General features: G+C 43.6%; 1 protein-coding gene across 1 annotated transcript in view; it reads left to right on the top strand.

The window, feature by feature from the left end:
- dlg2 (discs, large homolog 2 (Drosophila)) overlaps positions 1 to 15,921 on the top strand; it is a 916,179-nt gene that overhangs the window by 793,790 nt on the left and 106,468 nt on the right. The window contains 1 exon segment of the mRNA XM_041198640.1: positions 5,831 to 5,906. Within this exon segment, the coding sequence (XP_041054574.1) occupies positions 5,831 to 5,906 (76 nt within the window).

The raw sequence follows: 15,921 nt of genomic DNA, 5'->3' as shown, positions 1-15,921 counted from the left end.
ATTTTTATATTCCATTCCCTTTGAAATAAAGGCCAGCATTCCATTTGCCTCCCCTATTACCTGCTGAACTTGTATATTAGCTTTTTGGGATTCATGCATGAGGACTCCCAAATCCCTCTGCATTGCAGTTTTCTGCAGTCTTTCTCCACTTAAATAATATTCAGGTCCTCTATTCATCCTGCCAAAGTGCATAACCTCATATTTTCCCACATTATATTCCATCTGCCACATTTTTGCCCACTCACCTAACCTGTCTATATCCCTCTGTCAACTCCTTGTGTCATCCTCACCACTTTGCCTTCCCACCTATTTTTGTGTCATCCATAAACTTGGCCGAAAGTACATTCACTTCCCTGATCTAAGTCATTAATATATATTGTAACTAATTGTAGTCCCAGCACTAATCCCTGTGGCACTCCAGTAGTTACAGGTTGCCACCCTGAAAATGACTCCCTTATCCCAACTCCCTGCCTTCTATTATTTAGCCAATCTTCTGTATATGCTAATACACATGCTAATATACTACCCCCAAAACCATGGGCTCTTATCTTATTAAGTAGCCTTATGTGCGGTACCTTATCCAACGCCTTTTGGAACTCCAAATATATTACATCTGCTGGTTCCCCTTTATCTATCCTGCCTGTTACCTCCTCAAAGAATCCTAAAAAAAATTGTCAGGCATGATTTCCCTTTCAGGAAGCCATGCTGACTCAGTTTGATTATATTATGCATTTCCAAATGCTCTGCTATTATATCCTTTATAATAGACTCTAACATTTTTCCAATGATGGATGTTAAGCTAACTGGCCTATAGTTACCTGTTTTTTGTCTCCCTCCCTTTTTGAATAAGGGCTTTAAATTGACAGTTTTCCAAACTTCTGGGACTTTTCCAGGAACTAAGAATCCTTGGAAGATTACTACCAGTATATCCACTATCTGTGTAGCTACTTCCTTTAATATCCTAGGATGCAATCCATCAGGTCCAGGGGACCTATCAGCCTTTAGCCCCATTAATTTCCCTAGTACTTTTTCTCTAGTGATGGTTATTGTATTTATTTCTCCCCCCCCCCCCCACTTTTGCCACTTGATTATTTAGTATTCTTGGAATGCTATAAGTGTCTTCTACCATGAAGACTGATGCAATGTATTTATTCAACTCCACTGCCATTTCCTGGTTCCCCATTATTATTTCCCCAGCCTCATTCTCTAAGGGACCTATGTTCACTTTGGCCTCTCTCTTCCTTTTTATATATTTAAAAAAGCTCTTACTGTCCATTTTTATATTACTTGCTAGCTTACCCTTAAAGTTTTCTCTCCCTCTTTAGTATTTTTTGGTCATCTTTTGTTGGTTTTTAAAACTTTCCCAATCCTCTGGATTGCCACTAATCTTTGCCACAACGTATGTTTTTTCTTTCAGTGTGATACTATTCTTAACATCCTTGGTTAACCATGGTTGGTCTATCCCCTTCCTAGAATCCTTCTTCCTCACTGGGACATATCTTTGTTTTGAGTCATGAACTATTTTCTTAAACGTCAGCCATTGTTCATTAACCATCTTTTCTGCTAAACTCCTTTCCCAGTCCACTCCAGCCAATTCTGCCACCATTCCTTTCTAATTACCCTTATTTAAGTTTAGCACAGTTGTTTCTGGCCCATGTTTCTCACTCTCAAACTGAATGCTAAATTCTCCCATGTCACTGTTTTCTAGGGGATCGTTTACCCTGAGATCATTTATTAAACCTGCCTCATTACATATTACATGATCCAAAATAGCCTGATCCCTGATTGGATCTACAACATATTTTTCTAGGAAACTGTCCTGAATACACTCTATGAATTCTTGCTCGTGGCTACCTCTGCCAATTTGATTTTCCTAATCTACATGAAGGTTAAATTCACCCATGATTAAAGTACTGCCTTTTTTACATGCCCTCATTATCTCCTGATTCATTCCCTGTCCTAGAGTATTGCTACTCTTAGAGGGCCTATGGACTACTCCCACCAGTGTCTTCTTCCCCTTGTTATTTCTTACCTCAACCCATATGGATTCTACATCTTCCAATCCAAAGTCATGTCTTGCTATTACACTTATTCCACCTCATACCAACAAAGCTACTCCACCACCCTTTACTTCATGCCTCTTCTTTTGAAAAGTCACACACCCCTGAATATTTAGTTCCCAGCTTTGATCTCCTTGTAACTATGTCTCCGTAATGGTTATAAGATCATAGCTATTAATCTCTATTTGTGCCGTTAATTCATTTATTTTGTTCCGAATACTATGTGCATTTAAGTAAAGAGCCATTAATTTTGCCTTTTTACCATTTTTCCCCCTTTGACCCTATTTGCTGCTTTTTTTTATGTTTGTACATTCTGCCTCTTCCTGTCACAATCTGGGTACCATTACCTAAGCTGCCATTCAATGCTGCCATATCCTTTTGCTTTGTAAGCCTATGTATCTCCTCTCCAGAACCCTCCCTCCCTCTATTTAGCTTAACGTCCTCTCTCCAGCCATAGTTATTTGATTTGCCAGGACACTGGTCCCAGCATGGTTCAAGTGAAGCCAGTTCAAGTGAAGCTCTCTTCTACCCCACTACTGGTGCCAGTGCCCCATGAACTGAAACCCATTCCTCCCACACCAATCTTTGAGTCACGCATTTAACTCCTTGACTTTATTTACCCTATGCCAGTTTGCCAGTGACTCAGGTACCCAAGTTTATTACCTTGGAGGTTCTGTTTCTTAATTTAGCTCCTAATTGTTCAAATTCTTTCAGCAGAATCTCTTTTCTAGTCCTATCAATGTCATTCATACCAACGTGGACAACGACAACTGGATCCCTCCCCTCCCACTCCAAGTTCCTTTCCAACCCTGAGGAGATGCCCTTAACCCTGGAACCAAGCAGGCAACACAGCCTTCGGTACTCACGTTCATGGCTGCAGAGGACAGTATCTATCCCCCTAATCACACTGTCTCCTACCACTACTATGTTCCTACTTCTTCCCCCCATTTGAATGGCTGCGTGTACCACATTGCTCATCCTCCCTGCAGTCTCTGTTCTCACCCATACAGTTTGCAAGAACTTGGTAACTGCTGGACAGTTGCAGGGGCTACCCCCTGGGTCCCCATACCTGCTCCACCTGTACTCACACCCTCCTGTCCCTGATCACAGACCAAATTTCAATTACCTAATCTGAGGGGTGTGACCGCCTCCTGGAGCAAAGTGTCCAGGTCACTTCCCCCTTTCTGATGTGGCACAATGTCTGCAGCTCAAAGTCCAGCTCCTTAACTGGGATCCGAAGTTCCTTGACCTGCAAACACTCACTATAGATGTGTTCGATTTGGATCACCTTGGTGTCCAGCAGCACCAACAAGTCACCCATCCTACCATTGCTATTGCATTTTATTTAATTTATTAATTAATTACTCTGGTATCCTTGCTCTTTACACTTGAAGAATCCCCCGCTCTTTACGCTTTATTGTAATTATTTTTTACACCAGTATCGATCCTGTATTTAACAAGCTATTTTTAAGAAAAAGAGAAAAAAAAGACTTGAGACCTAAACACAAACTAAAGACCTTACATTTACTTTAAAGCCTAGAAATACTAACCAATCCTATTCACCAATCAGCTGCTGTCCACGCTTTTTTCCCCCCTCACACTCTTCAATGTTTTCCCATCTCTATCTCGCCGTGCTCTTTAATGGCCTCTCGTCTCTCTCTCTCTCTCCGTACTCTTAAATGGTCCCCCGCCTCTCTCTCCATGCTCTTTAATGGCCTCTCATCTCTCTCTCTCTCCGGGCTCTTTAATAGTCTCTCGCCTCTCCGTGCTCTTTAATGGTGTCTCGTCTCTTTCTCTCCAAGTTCTTTAATGTTATTCTCTTTAATTGTCCTTACAGATATCTGGATGTAAATCTGATTTCAGATCTTCCTCTGAACAGTTTTCAAACTGAGTCCAGTTCATTGTCCTTTCCTTCGCTAAAGACCCAGATAGAAAATACTTCTTCTTCTGAATGAGTCTGTCTCCCTGGCTATTGAATTGGGTTTATTTATGCCCTTAGAATGTTGAAAGTTCAACTACCTTTTCTGCAGGTGTAATGATTCCTTGGTCCTTTAGTCTCACTTCAAACCCTAAGCTCTGATATACAGCGTCGTCTACTGTCCGCCTAGTGAAAGTCAACAAGCAAAGGCAAGAGCACTTCACCATTGGAAATGGTGGAAAGCCAGAAAGCACACATAACATAATACATTTCCTAGCACTAGATCAAGCAGCATTATCAGTGCCTGACAAATAGTTTCTGAGCCCACCCTCTTTGCTGACAAATGGGCTGTAGCACAAGAGTGTCTTTAAATTGGAATCTGTTAGTTAGTTAGTTAGTTATTTTGCAGATTTCCTTCTTGGGGCCTTTTCAGTATCTGAAATAGAAACTATACTTGCTTTCACCATGCATAGCTCCCATTGGGACTGTCAGGGAGTAAGCTGATCAGAATTTCCAAGGTTGCCCTTAGATGTTACAAGGATAGCCAAAAGAAGCACTCACTTATCACCCCTCTCCCTCCCTTTGCAATGTATTGGAGGATCTGCAAGGGACGGAGACCCAGCAGATTCTTGTTCTTCCCCAAATTGTGGACACCACCTCCTCCGCTGATATCCTGCCACAGTTCTGACCACTCATTGCTCAACCTGCATTTCTACTCCGGAATACTTTTCTTGCTGTTTTATCTGATGTAATGAAAATTACACATGATAGATTGGCAATTTGGCTTCTACCCGAATTAAATTTTTTATTGTAAATACTTAAACATGTATATATCAGATTATATTACATTAAAGTAATCATGGCCACTCTAGGCAGGTAGCCCTCATTGACAGGCTTCACTGTTTGCAGGTGCTTTGGCCATCCTACTAACCTGTTGACTAGGAAGAATATAGGGCAGAGCTTTCCTTCCGGGAGCAGAAAACAAAAGTCAGGACTGTTTCCAGATCACAGTCCCGGTGAGGGACAGTCACAGGTTCCAATTTTCATGGCGGTAACTAATTAATGACCGAAGGGCAGGCACGCTGTCCAATTAAGGACAGCAGGCAGGATCTTGGGGTCAATCAGAGTCCTTCCAGTTGAAAGCAGAGGCAGGCTGCAATAAAGAATAAGTAAAGGAGAAGGCACTTCAAAATGGGGGCACTCTGTCTGGAACTTTTTTAAAGTTGAATAAAAAATGGACCATGCAGTCAGGCCACCATTTTGGAAGGGGAAAGCCATGCTACAGGGCAACCTGTGACTTTTCCTGCACCCCAGGCAGGCAGTGAGTGCCTCCAGGCCAGTCTGGAGCGGTTGACCTCAATAAGCCCTTAACAAGCTGTGCCAGCTACTCGCCATGCTGCTGTCCCTCTCCTTTCCCACTTCTGCAAAAATGGTCCAGGGCCAGGATAGATCCTGGAAATCAGCATGCAGGCCAGTTGGGCTATTTTTGAAGCCTGCCCACCCCAGCTCCCAGACCAGGTTAAGGGTAATGTCAAGCTCACAGCAATGGTTTCAAAATGAATGTTGACCTGCTGAGAATATTGCTAATATAACTTTGAGTTGCCAGATGATTGGTCGGGGTATTAAATATCATTTTATGATTCTATATCTGATTATCAAATAAATGTCACTCTTGCGATACCTGGGTGAAATAGGGATATGATTTTAATTTTAAAATCTTTGTGTAATAATTGTAGCTGTTAGGCTTGTCTAGTTTAATATCCATCAAATTAAGCTTTTTCAGTATTTTTGACTGAACCATTGAATCAAAATGTTCTAGTCTGATGGACCATTCATCCTTCTGTATCTCCAGAGTTGAAAGGAAAGAACGATCTAGACTTAAAACTGTAAAGTTCAATTCCAATCCTGGAGTGATTGATGCCAAAGGGGTAAGTGAAGAAAATAATGCTGTTGTTGTATACTAAATTAGATAGTTCCCAGAGCTCCATCCTCCAGTCAGCATTCAAGATCCCGAGAGAAGCTCTGTATGCTTTTACTGTGGCTCAAGGATAGATTTATTCTCCTAAATGTCTGCTTGGATTCAATGCATACTTCTAATTATCATACCCTGAATCATTAAATGTGGCGAACAATATATTACAAACAAGTAAGTTAATGCAGGATAAAAAGAATACTGTACAACATGTGACTTTTTCATGTTTATCTATTTAAAATGCTAGACACAATTGTACCTGCATCTTTTGCATCATAATGTTCCCTCTCCCATCAAAAAAGCAAACAAAGTCAAAACATAGAAACATGTAAACCATAGTCTTGAAGTTGTTATGTATTTAGGGTGCAAAGGTGGTACTTAAAATTATATAGTGTGAGGAACACGGTACTTAAAATTCAACAGACAATCCTTATGCCGGCAAAACAACTGTAGGAGTAAAACTTTTACAAAAGTCTGTGATGGAGATCTATATTTATAATAAATTTGACTGAGATTTTTTTGTGAGGGTAAAGATTAAATTATGTTGATTAATTAAAGTGTATATGTAGCAGACACTTGAATAATATGGCTCAAAGCTCCCAATCTACAAATATTACAGACTTTTGCAGGAGTCAGACTTTATTGTGATGCAAGGTACCTGGAGGTCATATAACAGACAGTTGAAAACTTTGGATTAGTTATTTAGAGCTGATTAAAGAAAATTGGCAAAAATGCTTAAAATATTATTAATTTTCTCAAGACAAAAGTTGCATATGGCTTTAACGAATTGTTAACTCATGTTTTGGAAGTTTATTTTGATTATGTTTTTACTCCTACAAACATTACATTGACACTTAGCATTATTATTGAAAAATAATTGTTTTTAAGAAACATTTACCTATGTTGAATCAGCACAGCAATTATTGTGTTTTATTCGAAGTCTTCTAAAAACAAAACATTCTATACTTATGAACAGAATGTGGTTGATACAAATTCTTCTTATCAATATTTGTTCAATGCTCTTTTATTTTAATACACTTTTAACCTTTGTCTTTCTATATACTAACTGATCTATTTATGAAAGTATAGTTGCATTCAATAGGCAAGTAACAACCACATTCATTGTAATTTTGTTATAGTTGCTAAATTTCATCTGCATTGGTATTATAAGTCTTCAATTTAGTTCAACTCAAATAGTTTACAGGGTAATTTATTCAGACTATTTGAGCCAAAATGCAGATAAACAGTTATAGTTGATAGATGAAAATATCTTGGAACTCACTAAAAGAGAAATATGGGCAGTGAACAAAGGTACAAGTCAAACATAGTACATTGATGTTATTCCAATTAATCTTTCCAGTAATGTAACCCATATCTGGACCGAGTGCAAATGGCTTGTTTATTTCAAAGTTTTGCTTTAGCCTATGAACTACTGAATTGATTACAATTACCTGAAGTATTCTGAATTTAAATATTTTATATATATATATATATATATATATATTCCCCATCTTCCTTTGCCAATTTTCAGCTCGCTTCACTTTTCCTGAAGACATTGACTCTGAGCTGACTCTAAGGGTTCAGTGGGTGCCGAGCACTTTCTAGCTACTTGTCCAAGTGGCCATTATTTGTGTGTTAACGTTGGAAGTGAGTGTCAGTTGTCCATTTAACTTTGTGAAATTACTACAGAAATTAATCTTATCCTCACCTAACATCTATTCATGCACTTCTATCAGTGGGTCACTAGAGGCCAGTCAGGAGTGGAAATCAGGAGGCATTGAGAGCATTTGTATCTCCCACTGAGATCAGTTAACTAAACACAGAATGTGAAACTATCCAGCTTCTTTGTGTAAAACTTCTGAGTCATCCAAGGCACTTTTTAAAAATGTTTCTAGTGTCAAAGAGAACCATTGCAATTTTAGAAAAGAAAGCACTCCAGATTTGTCACGTATTTCCATCAAGGTAAAATTTCATGTAAGGCAATACAGATCAAATATTTATTAACTGTGAGAAAGAAAGTCTTCCCACTATCTTTACATGAATTAATTACCCTTCTAAACAAGGTATAATGCACACAATAATCCAAAAGGTGCTTTTTTGGATTGTTTATTTAGTTTGACTTTCTTCAGCACATCTAATTTGCAGCCTTTCTGCAAGTGTAAAGGAATAAAGAATTCTATTATTATCTGATATTCTGCCTTGGAAAAGGAGTCAAGTTTTACTTGAGCAAGAACTTGCAATCGTGTTTTGTTTCAGTTACCCTCACTGAAATTAACAACCCTACTGATATATCAAGAATAATTGTCTATTGGAAACAAATTCTGTCAAATCAGTCTTATCAGTCATCACTCCAAAAATGCCATTAATTATGAAAGCAAAGTTCTCATCATTACTTTTTATAATATACATTTTGACATTTGTGAGACAGTTTAACCTGTTGTTTTTACTAATAACAATTGTCAATTGCTAGTTTAAATCAAATATGTCCAAGCTTTTGGAACAGGGAGCCAAGTCCAATTGCCACAACCACTGAGTGGGCAGTGAATGATTAAAACATTTTAGGTCTAGCAGAATCAGAATTAAACACCTGTTGAACACAATTATTTTCTTCTGTAATGAAACATCACCACAATTTATTGAAAGTACCAGATGTATTATAAAATTCTATAAAAACCTATAAAATTCTAACAGGACTAGACAGGGTAGGTGCAGGAAGGGTGTTCCCAATGGTGGGGGAGTCCAGAACCAGGGGTCACAGTCTGAGGATACAGCATAGACCATTTAGGACTGAGATGAGGAGAAATTTCTTCACCCAGAGAGTGGAATTCATTACCACAGAAAGTAGTTGAGGCCAAAACATTGTATGTTTTCAAGAAGGAGTTAGATATAGCTCTTGGAGCAAAAGGGATCAAAGGATATGGGGAGAAAGCGGGAGCAGGCTATTGAGTTGGATGATCAGCCATGATCATAATGAATGGTGAAGCAGGCTCGAAGGCCGAATGGCCTATTCCTGCTCCCATTTTCTATGTTTCTATGTATTGTAGGGTGGAATCATCTCAGATTTGTACTAAGTACAGTAGCTGGCAGGTAAAATGACGTTTTACCCGCCGGCTGCGATGATGAGTTTTCACACTGTAGCGTCCCAAACCGACCACATGAGTTATGCATTCCCGGGAAGCATGCCATTTTGATAGCGGGCAGGCTCTCATTCATCTGCCAGCCATCTCCTTGCCGCTTCATCGTGCCGGGTGTCATATTTAAAGTCCAGCCACTCGCACCACATCTCAATGCATCCAGCCCACAGCTGCTGCAGGGAAGATGTCCATGAAAGGCAAGAGGACTGCAGCCCCCAGGTTTAGCGATGGGTCACTGGAATGCCTTTTGGATCCCGTGGAGGCCCGCCAGGATGTCCTCTACCCCTGCTCTGGCCACAGGATGGGCAGCGGCATGACCAACCAGGCTTGGGAGGACGTGGCAGCGGTGGTCAATGCCAATGCCCTTCAAAAGAGGGCAGCCACCCAGTTCCACAAGAGGATGAATGATCTCTTCCATTCCACCAGGATAAGTCTCTCTTCTCATTACTCTCAACTCACACACACACAAACCCATCACACATCCACAGGGCCCTCACTCACTGCCAGTTCAAGAGACATCACTATTCACTCTCTCACACTCACTGTCATTGTCCTCACCCCATCTATGGGACCCTCATCACCCACACATGCCAGGCATACTTATCATCTGGCTTGGCAGGTGTTCTGCTTACACTTTCTCCCGTCCCTATTCATGCAGGACAAGCTGGCACACAAACAGAGGGAGAGGTTGCAGACCAATGGCAGAATGCCTGAGATCAAGGTCCTCATGGACTTCGAAAGCAGGCCGACGACAATCTGGACCATTCCTGTGCTGACGGTGAGGTCAGCGGTGCTCTACAAGTGAGGGCCCGGCAGTGCAACATCCATCAGATAACCATGCTGTCAGTGTTGTGCCCTGTTTCACAGGCCACTGCCATGCACTAATTATCTCCCCTTACTTCCACAGGCACATCTGGGAAACAGCCGTCAGAGTCCATGACCCAGGGCCTCTAATAAAGCCCCGAAGAAACCCCTGAAGCAGAGTCTGGAGGCATCCCCCGGAAGTCCCGTAACAGCGCTCACCCACACCCTCCACCAGTGCAGAGACACACACCTCGGTGGGACCTAGCTTTAGAATAGCTTTAGGATCACAATCTGGTGAGCACAAAGCACTGCCTGATCCACAGCAGGCACTGGGCAGGGATTTCCCAGGTGTCCAGCACTCGAAAGACTGCTGAAGGCCAGAAATTTGCTGAGTCCGAGTCAGATGACAAGCCTCTGGACTCAGTCATGACATAGTTGCTGGAGCTGCAAAGGCAAGCTTGGGAACATCAGGAAGGGATGTCTGCTGCACTCCTCAGATTGCAAATCCTGATGGAGGAGTCCATCCGCCTTCAGTCTGAGGTGATAGCGCCGGTATGCCAACACAACAAGGTCAACACTGGAAGGATGGCGGCCACCATGGAGACCTTGGTCTAGGACGTGCATCCTTAACTGCTGCATGATCTCAACTCTATCCCTGATGCCATAGTTGGCTTCCAGCAGTGTGTACGCGAGAGGGGTTCGGGGAAGCTCGATCTCACTCCAACTTCCCCTTCTCCTCAAGGAATCAGCCAGGGGCCTTCGGGCACCCATAGGAAGGAGGATCAGCAGGTGCACACCTCGGGTCCATTCATCCAGGTGACTCCAGGAGTGTCCGGCCCGTCCGAATCCTCTCTTCCTGTGACCTCAGCAGCTCCAGCTCCACAGGCCGAGGAGCAGGACCCCGAAATCAGGCCAGGGCCCTCCAGCTCTCAGCCTTCCACAGGACACCCGACAAGGTCATCACAGACAGGGTGGAGTAGTCAGCAGGCTGCCTCCACCTCCATTGTGAATGTCCAGAGAGCACAAAGACGTAACGATAGGGTTAGGAAAGTTAAGAAGAATTAGTTGCACAGGCTGGACATAGGTATTAATTGCTTGTGAGTAATGTTCACTATTGCCAATAAACTCCCAAGAATATTTCCCTGCCTATGACTCCTTGTTCTGATGAGCAGTGTTTGTGTCACTCATCTTGTGCAGTAAGGTTTTGCATCTAAGGGTGGGTGTCTCAGTCCAGGGCCTCTTCCCTGTGCTTTGTGCAGCCTCCAGACCAAAGTGATGGTCCGACCTCACACTCCCTGGACACATTACTGCTGCCTGCATCTCGATGGTGCTTGTCATTGCTGCCAGAATGTAGTGGGCTGGCGTCACAGAGAGTTCTCTCATTCTCCCTGTGTGCTCTCAGCACCTTTAAGGTGGGACTGGCCCTCATCTCTTCAACATCTGTGACCAGTGATGCTGTGCTCCTGAAGGGGTCAGGCTCTGAAGGCAAAGGATCCGATGCTTCTAAAGATTCATGGCTGCGTCTCTATGATCACAGAGCTCAAGCAAGCTGCCCTTGGCCAGACAGGTGCCAGAGATTCTCAGAGGCTATGTGAAGATCTGTGGAGCGTACTTAATGCATATCATCATCATCCTCCTGCAATAGAGTGACTATTAGGGCCTTCACCACATCTCCATGACAGGAGCATTATCACAGAGGGTACGCACGCTGCCATTAGTTAGACTGGAGTCAAACATTCACAGATGTAATGTGAGGGTATATGGTGCCTCCTCACTGCATATCATCATCATCCTCCACATATCTAGCAGCTATGAGGGCCTCCCGAGTGCGCCTACCTTGTTGAGCCAGTGCAAGAGCCTCATGCCCATCATCGTCGCCTTTGAGGATCTCCTCACCCTTATCCCCTTTGGCGTCCTCCTCATCGGAGGAGACATGCATCTCCTCCTCAGCCAGCTCCTCTCCCCATTGCAGTGCCAAGTTGTAAAGGGCAAAGCAGACAATAATGATGCATGACACCCTCTGCAGACTGTATTGCAGGGCTCCACCAGACCAGTCCAAGTACTGGAACCTCATTTTCAGCATCCTAATGGTTTGTTCCACCAAATTGTGAGTTGCAGCATGAGCCTCATTATACCTTTGTTCTGCTGCAGTCTGAGGCCACCACATTGGTGTCATCAGCCACATCATTGCAGGTAGCCCTTGTCTCCGAGGAGCCACCCTTGCAGCCTCTGTGGACTCTAGAAGACTTCAGGGATCTGTGACCAACTGAGGATGTAGCAGTCGTGCACGCTTCCTGGAAATGATGCGCACACCTGCAGGATACAAGTGGTCACACACCAGCTGCACATTCAGCAAATGGAGTCCCTTGTGGTTGATGTAGTTCACTGCGTGTTGCGATGGAGACCTGAGCACCATGTGAGTGCAGTCAATTGCACCCTGCACCTGTGTGCAACCCGATATCTGGGCGAATCTAATTGTTCTTGCATTTGGCTGTCCTGGTTCCAGGCAAAATGCACAAAGTTGTGTACCCTTGCAAAGGTGGCATCTATGACCTCATGAATGCATTGGTGAGTGGAGACTTATGAGATCCCACAGAGGTCACCTGTGGAGCCTTGAAGGGAGCCACAGACATGGAAATTGAGTGCTTCTGTCACTTTCACAGCCACTGGCAGTGGATGCCCTCTATGTCCACATGGTGCCAAATCCTGCAGTAGGCGCCAGATGTGACCAACCAGTTCCCTCGACATGCATTGTCTTCAGTGACACTGGTTTTTGGTCATCTGCAGGAATGAAAGGCACCATCTATAGACCCTGGGTGTCACTAGGCACTGGCCAGCAACTGCTCACTGGGCTCTATGGTGGTGTGTGGGGGAGCCCCAGCCACCCCTTCTTCCAGAGAGTGCTGCTTCTCCCTCTGCATAGCCAAGTGCCTCAGTTTCTCTCTCCTCCATCGTCTTCGCTCTCTGTAGGCCATCAGGCATACAGCTAATTCACCAGGCCCCATGCTCCTGATGTACTCATCCTGCATGATGAAAGAGAGAGACGCATGGGTTATCATGGATGTACTAAGAACCTGTCCTGGTTAAGCCTGAAGGCCCTTTAATGCATGTTGGAGAGAGCTGGCCACCACTTGGATGGTCAGAGTTTAGTGCGCTGCATGACTGCCCGAAACCCCATCCACCTCCATTCTACCCGACCGATTGGCTGCAGCTTTGCCCATTGGACTGCATGCTGTGCTCTCAGCTCAGGCACAGGCATTCTCCTAACTCGGTCTGCAAGGCAGCACTGTTAGCTTGAATCATTGGAGAGACTGCTCCAAAACGGGATGCTGACATTGCAAGGGGCTTGTGAGCACCTCCACCAGCAACCGCTCCTAGGCCAATTTTAACAAGGAGAATGTAAAATGCGTGCAGTTGTACAACTGTTTTGCAGCCCACTGAAAGGATCATGACTTTACAGTCTGTGCCGGGGGGTGGTGGGAGATGGGAGGTGGGGGGGGGGTGGGGTGGGGTGTGTTGCAGGGATGAAAAGCCTTGGAGCACTTGGTGGCACTTTGATGCCTCTGCGTTGCTTGAGTGGGAAGGTAAGCTAGAATCCCAGCTGCAATCATATCAATGACTGCACTTGAACTGTCTCAGTTGCAAAGGAATGGCATTTTATATAAGGTGCCCCTAATGCATGGCTGCTTCTCTCGCCCACCCTACTCTCCACCCCACTCCCCACCCCAAATGCTTGTGTGTTATAATCAACCATGAGGTAGACCTTGCCCTCCCCCGCCACAAGTCATCTCAACTGCAAGGCAGCCCTTCCCCTTCCCCCCCCCACCCCCCCCTCACCCCCGGCCTCCCAATAGTTGCCTCAGTGGCAGGGCTGATCTTGCCCTCTTCACAAGTCCCCCCAACCGCAAGGCAGTCCTTGACCTCTCCCCTGCCCAATGCATTTCAAGCTTGATGTCCAACAGGTGACCCTGGCAAGCATTGCACATCGTTGCTGTGCACTCATCTCCGAGTTCCCCTCAAAGTGCAGCCCGGCAAGTGCACGCCTTTTATTTGCTGTTGTGAAACTCGTCGGCATGCTTTCCCACCAACATGGGTGGACAATCTGGCCAGGGGGTGGGGGAACGATTTCTGCGGACTGGCCTAATAGTGATATGCAGATGTATTACAATGAGGTTCCCGACATCCATTGGTGGGAAACACGGCCCTCCTTTGGTGAGCTGAGTGAACAATCACAAACTGGTTTTATGCTGAAACTGACTGCGCCATATTGTCCGCTCATGCCACCGAACACACCTGACACCGGCAGGCACAGAAAATCGTGGCTGTAGTGTCAGTTGCAAGCATTTGAAAAAAATTTTTCAAAAATATAAGCATTTGTGACTTTTGGCAATACTTGGTGCATTGTTCCCTATTGCATCCATATTTATGAATAAATAAACAATCTCACAATATGAAATTCAGACACCCACACAACATTTGGCTGGTTATCGACTTCTCATTTACATTTTTTCTGGCTATTGAATCCACCCTCTCCATCCAAGTTGCAGCTAGCACTCACCAGCACCTGGCATGGTCTGATCTGTTTCACTATTGCCTATGCCATTCAATTTTGGCTGCTCCAACACTGCTCACCTTCTTCTATCGTTCAGTCTCATCTGCTCCAGCACAACCCTCTGTCACCCAGTCTTGTGTGCTGGAATGCCAGCTCTACTTACTTGCCACAAGCTTGTCTGCCATTTTTTCTGAAAGAATGAAGAAGCATTTAGAAGCATCTGGATGCACAGGATTTCTAAAGCTGCCCCAGATTAGTCTAACTTTACCAGTGAGGGAACATTTTGTTGTCTGACTCTAAAGGAGAAAGCTACTGTCAAGAGTACATTTGAACTGGTGGAGGACCTGCTAAACGATGATGAGGAGGCCACCCTCCAAGTGGAGGCCACAGCAGGAAGGCAGAGAGATGAGTTTGGTGGTTTCATGACTGCTGCTGGGTTATCAAGCAGTCACCTGCATTATTCTGATCCTGTAGTGCAACACTTAACTTTGATGGAACAAAAGCTTTTCCAATTCATATATACCACTGTGATGTTATTAGTGATCTTAATGAAGTCACATAAGATACTAAATTGGTCATGGAACCTTTTAAAGCTATTTGCATAACTTTAGGGCAATTGTGAGGCCTTTGTTCACTGGCAATACTGCCTTAAAATACTAAAAAATGTAATGCACTGCTGAAACAGGAATCTGTGCTGAGAATCCTCATATCTCCCTACCCACCTAATTACACATTGTACATGGGCTTCCGTAAAGGAGCGGAACAAGCACAACATTGGAAAACAATCTGATGGGAACTTCATTTTCAGCAATGGTGAAACGAATAATGAGTGATGTCTGCACTTTGAAATCTGTTTTTTGTATTTTATTTATGGCTAATTTTTTTATCCATTCATGGGATGTGAGCATCACACCAGCATTTATTGCCCGGGCCAGCATTTATTGCCCATCCCTAATTGCTGTTGAGAACTGAGTGGTTTGCTAGACCATTTAAGAATCAACCACATTGCTGGGGGTCTGAAGTCACATGGAGGCCAGAACAAGTAAGGACAGTAGATTTCTTTCCCTAAAGGGCATTTGGGTACTAGATGGATTTTTATGACAATCAACAATGGTTTCATGGTCTATTATTAGACTTTTAATTCCAAATTTTTTACTGAATTTAAATTTCACTATCTGCCGTGGTGGGATTTGAACCTAGATTCCCCAAGGAATTACTCTGGATCTCTGAAGTATTAGTTGAGTGATAGTGACAATGCTACTACACCATTACCTCACCTAATGAATTAACTATCTAAATCATACTTGCTAGCAGTCAGCATTTTGATACATGACATGTCTTGACTATGATTAACCAATGTTCTTCACTGAAATGGAGGTTGCCAAAATGATCCAGTTAGTTCAATTAGAAGATTATCTAATAATCTAAAAAATAAATTGATTGATCATGCAGTTTAAGTTTTGACCAGTGCATTTTCCAAA

The sequence above is a fragment of the Carcharodon carcharias genome, chromosome 11 (assembly GCF_017639515.1).
Source record: "Carcharodon carcharias isolate sCarCar2 chromosome 11, sCarCar2.pri, whole genome shotgun sequence".
NCBI lineage: Eukaryota > Metazoa > Chordata > Chondrichthyes > Lamniformes > Lamnidae > Carcharodon > Carcharodon carcharias.
Note: the sequence above shows the minus strand (reverse complement) of the source record. Positions and strands in the feature narration are given on the sequence as shown.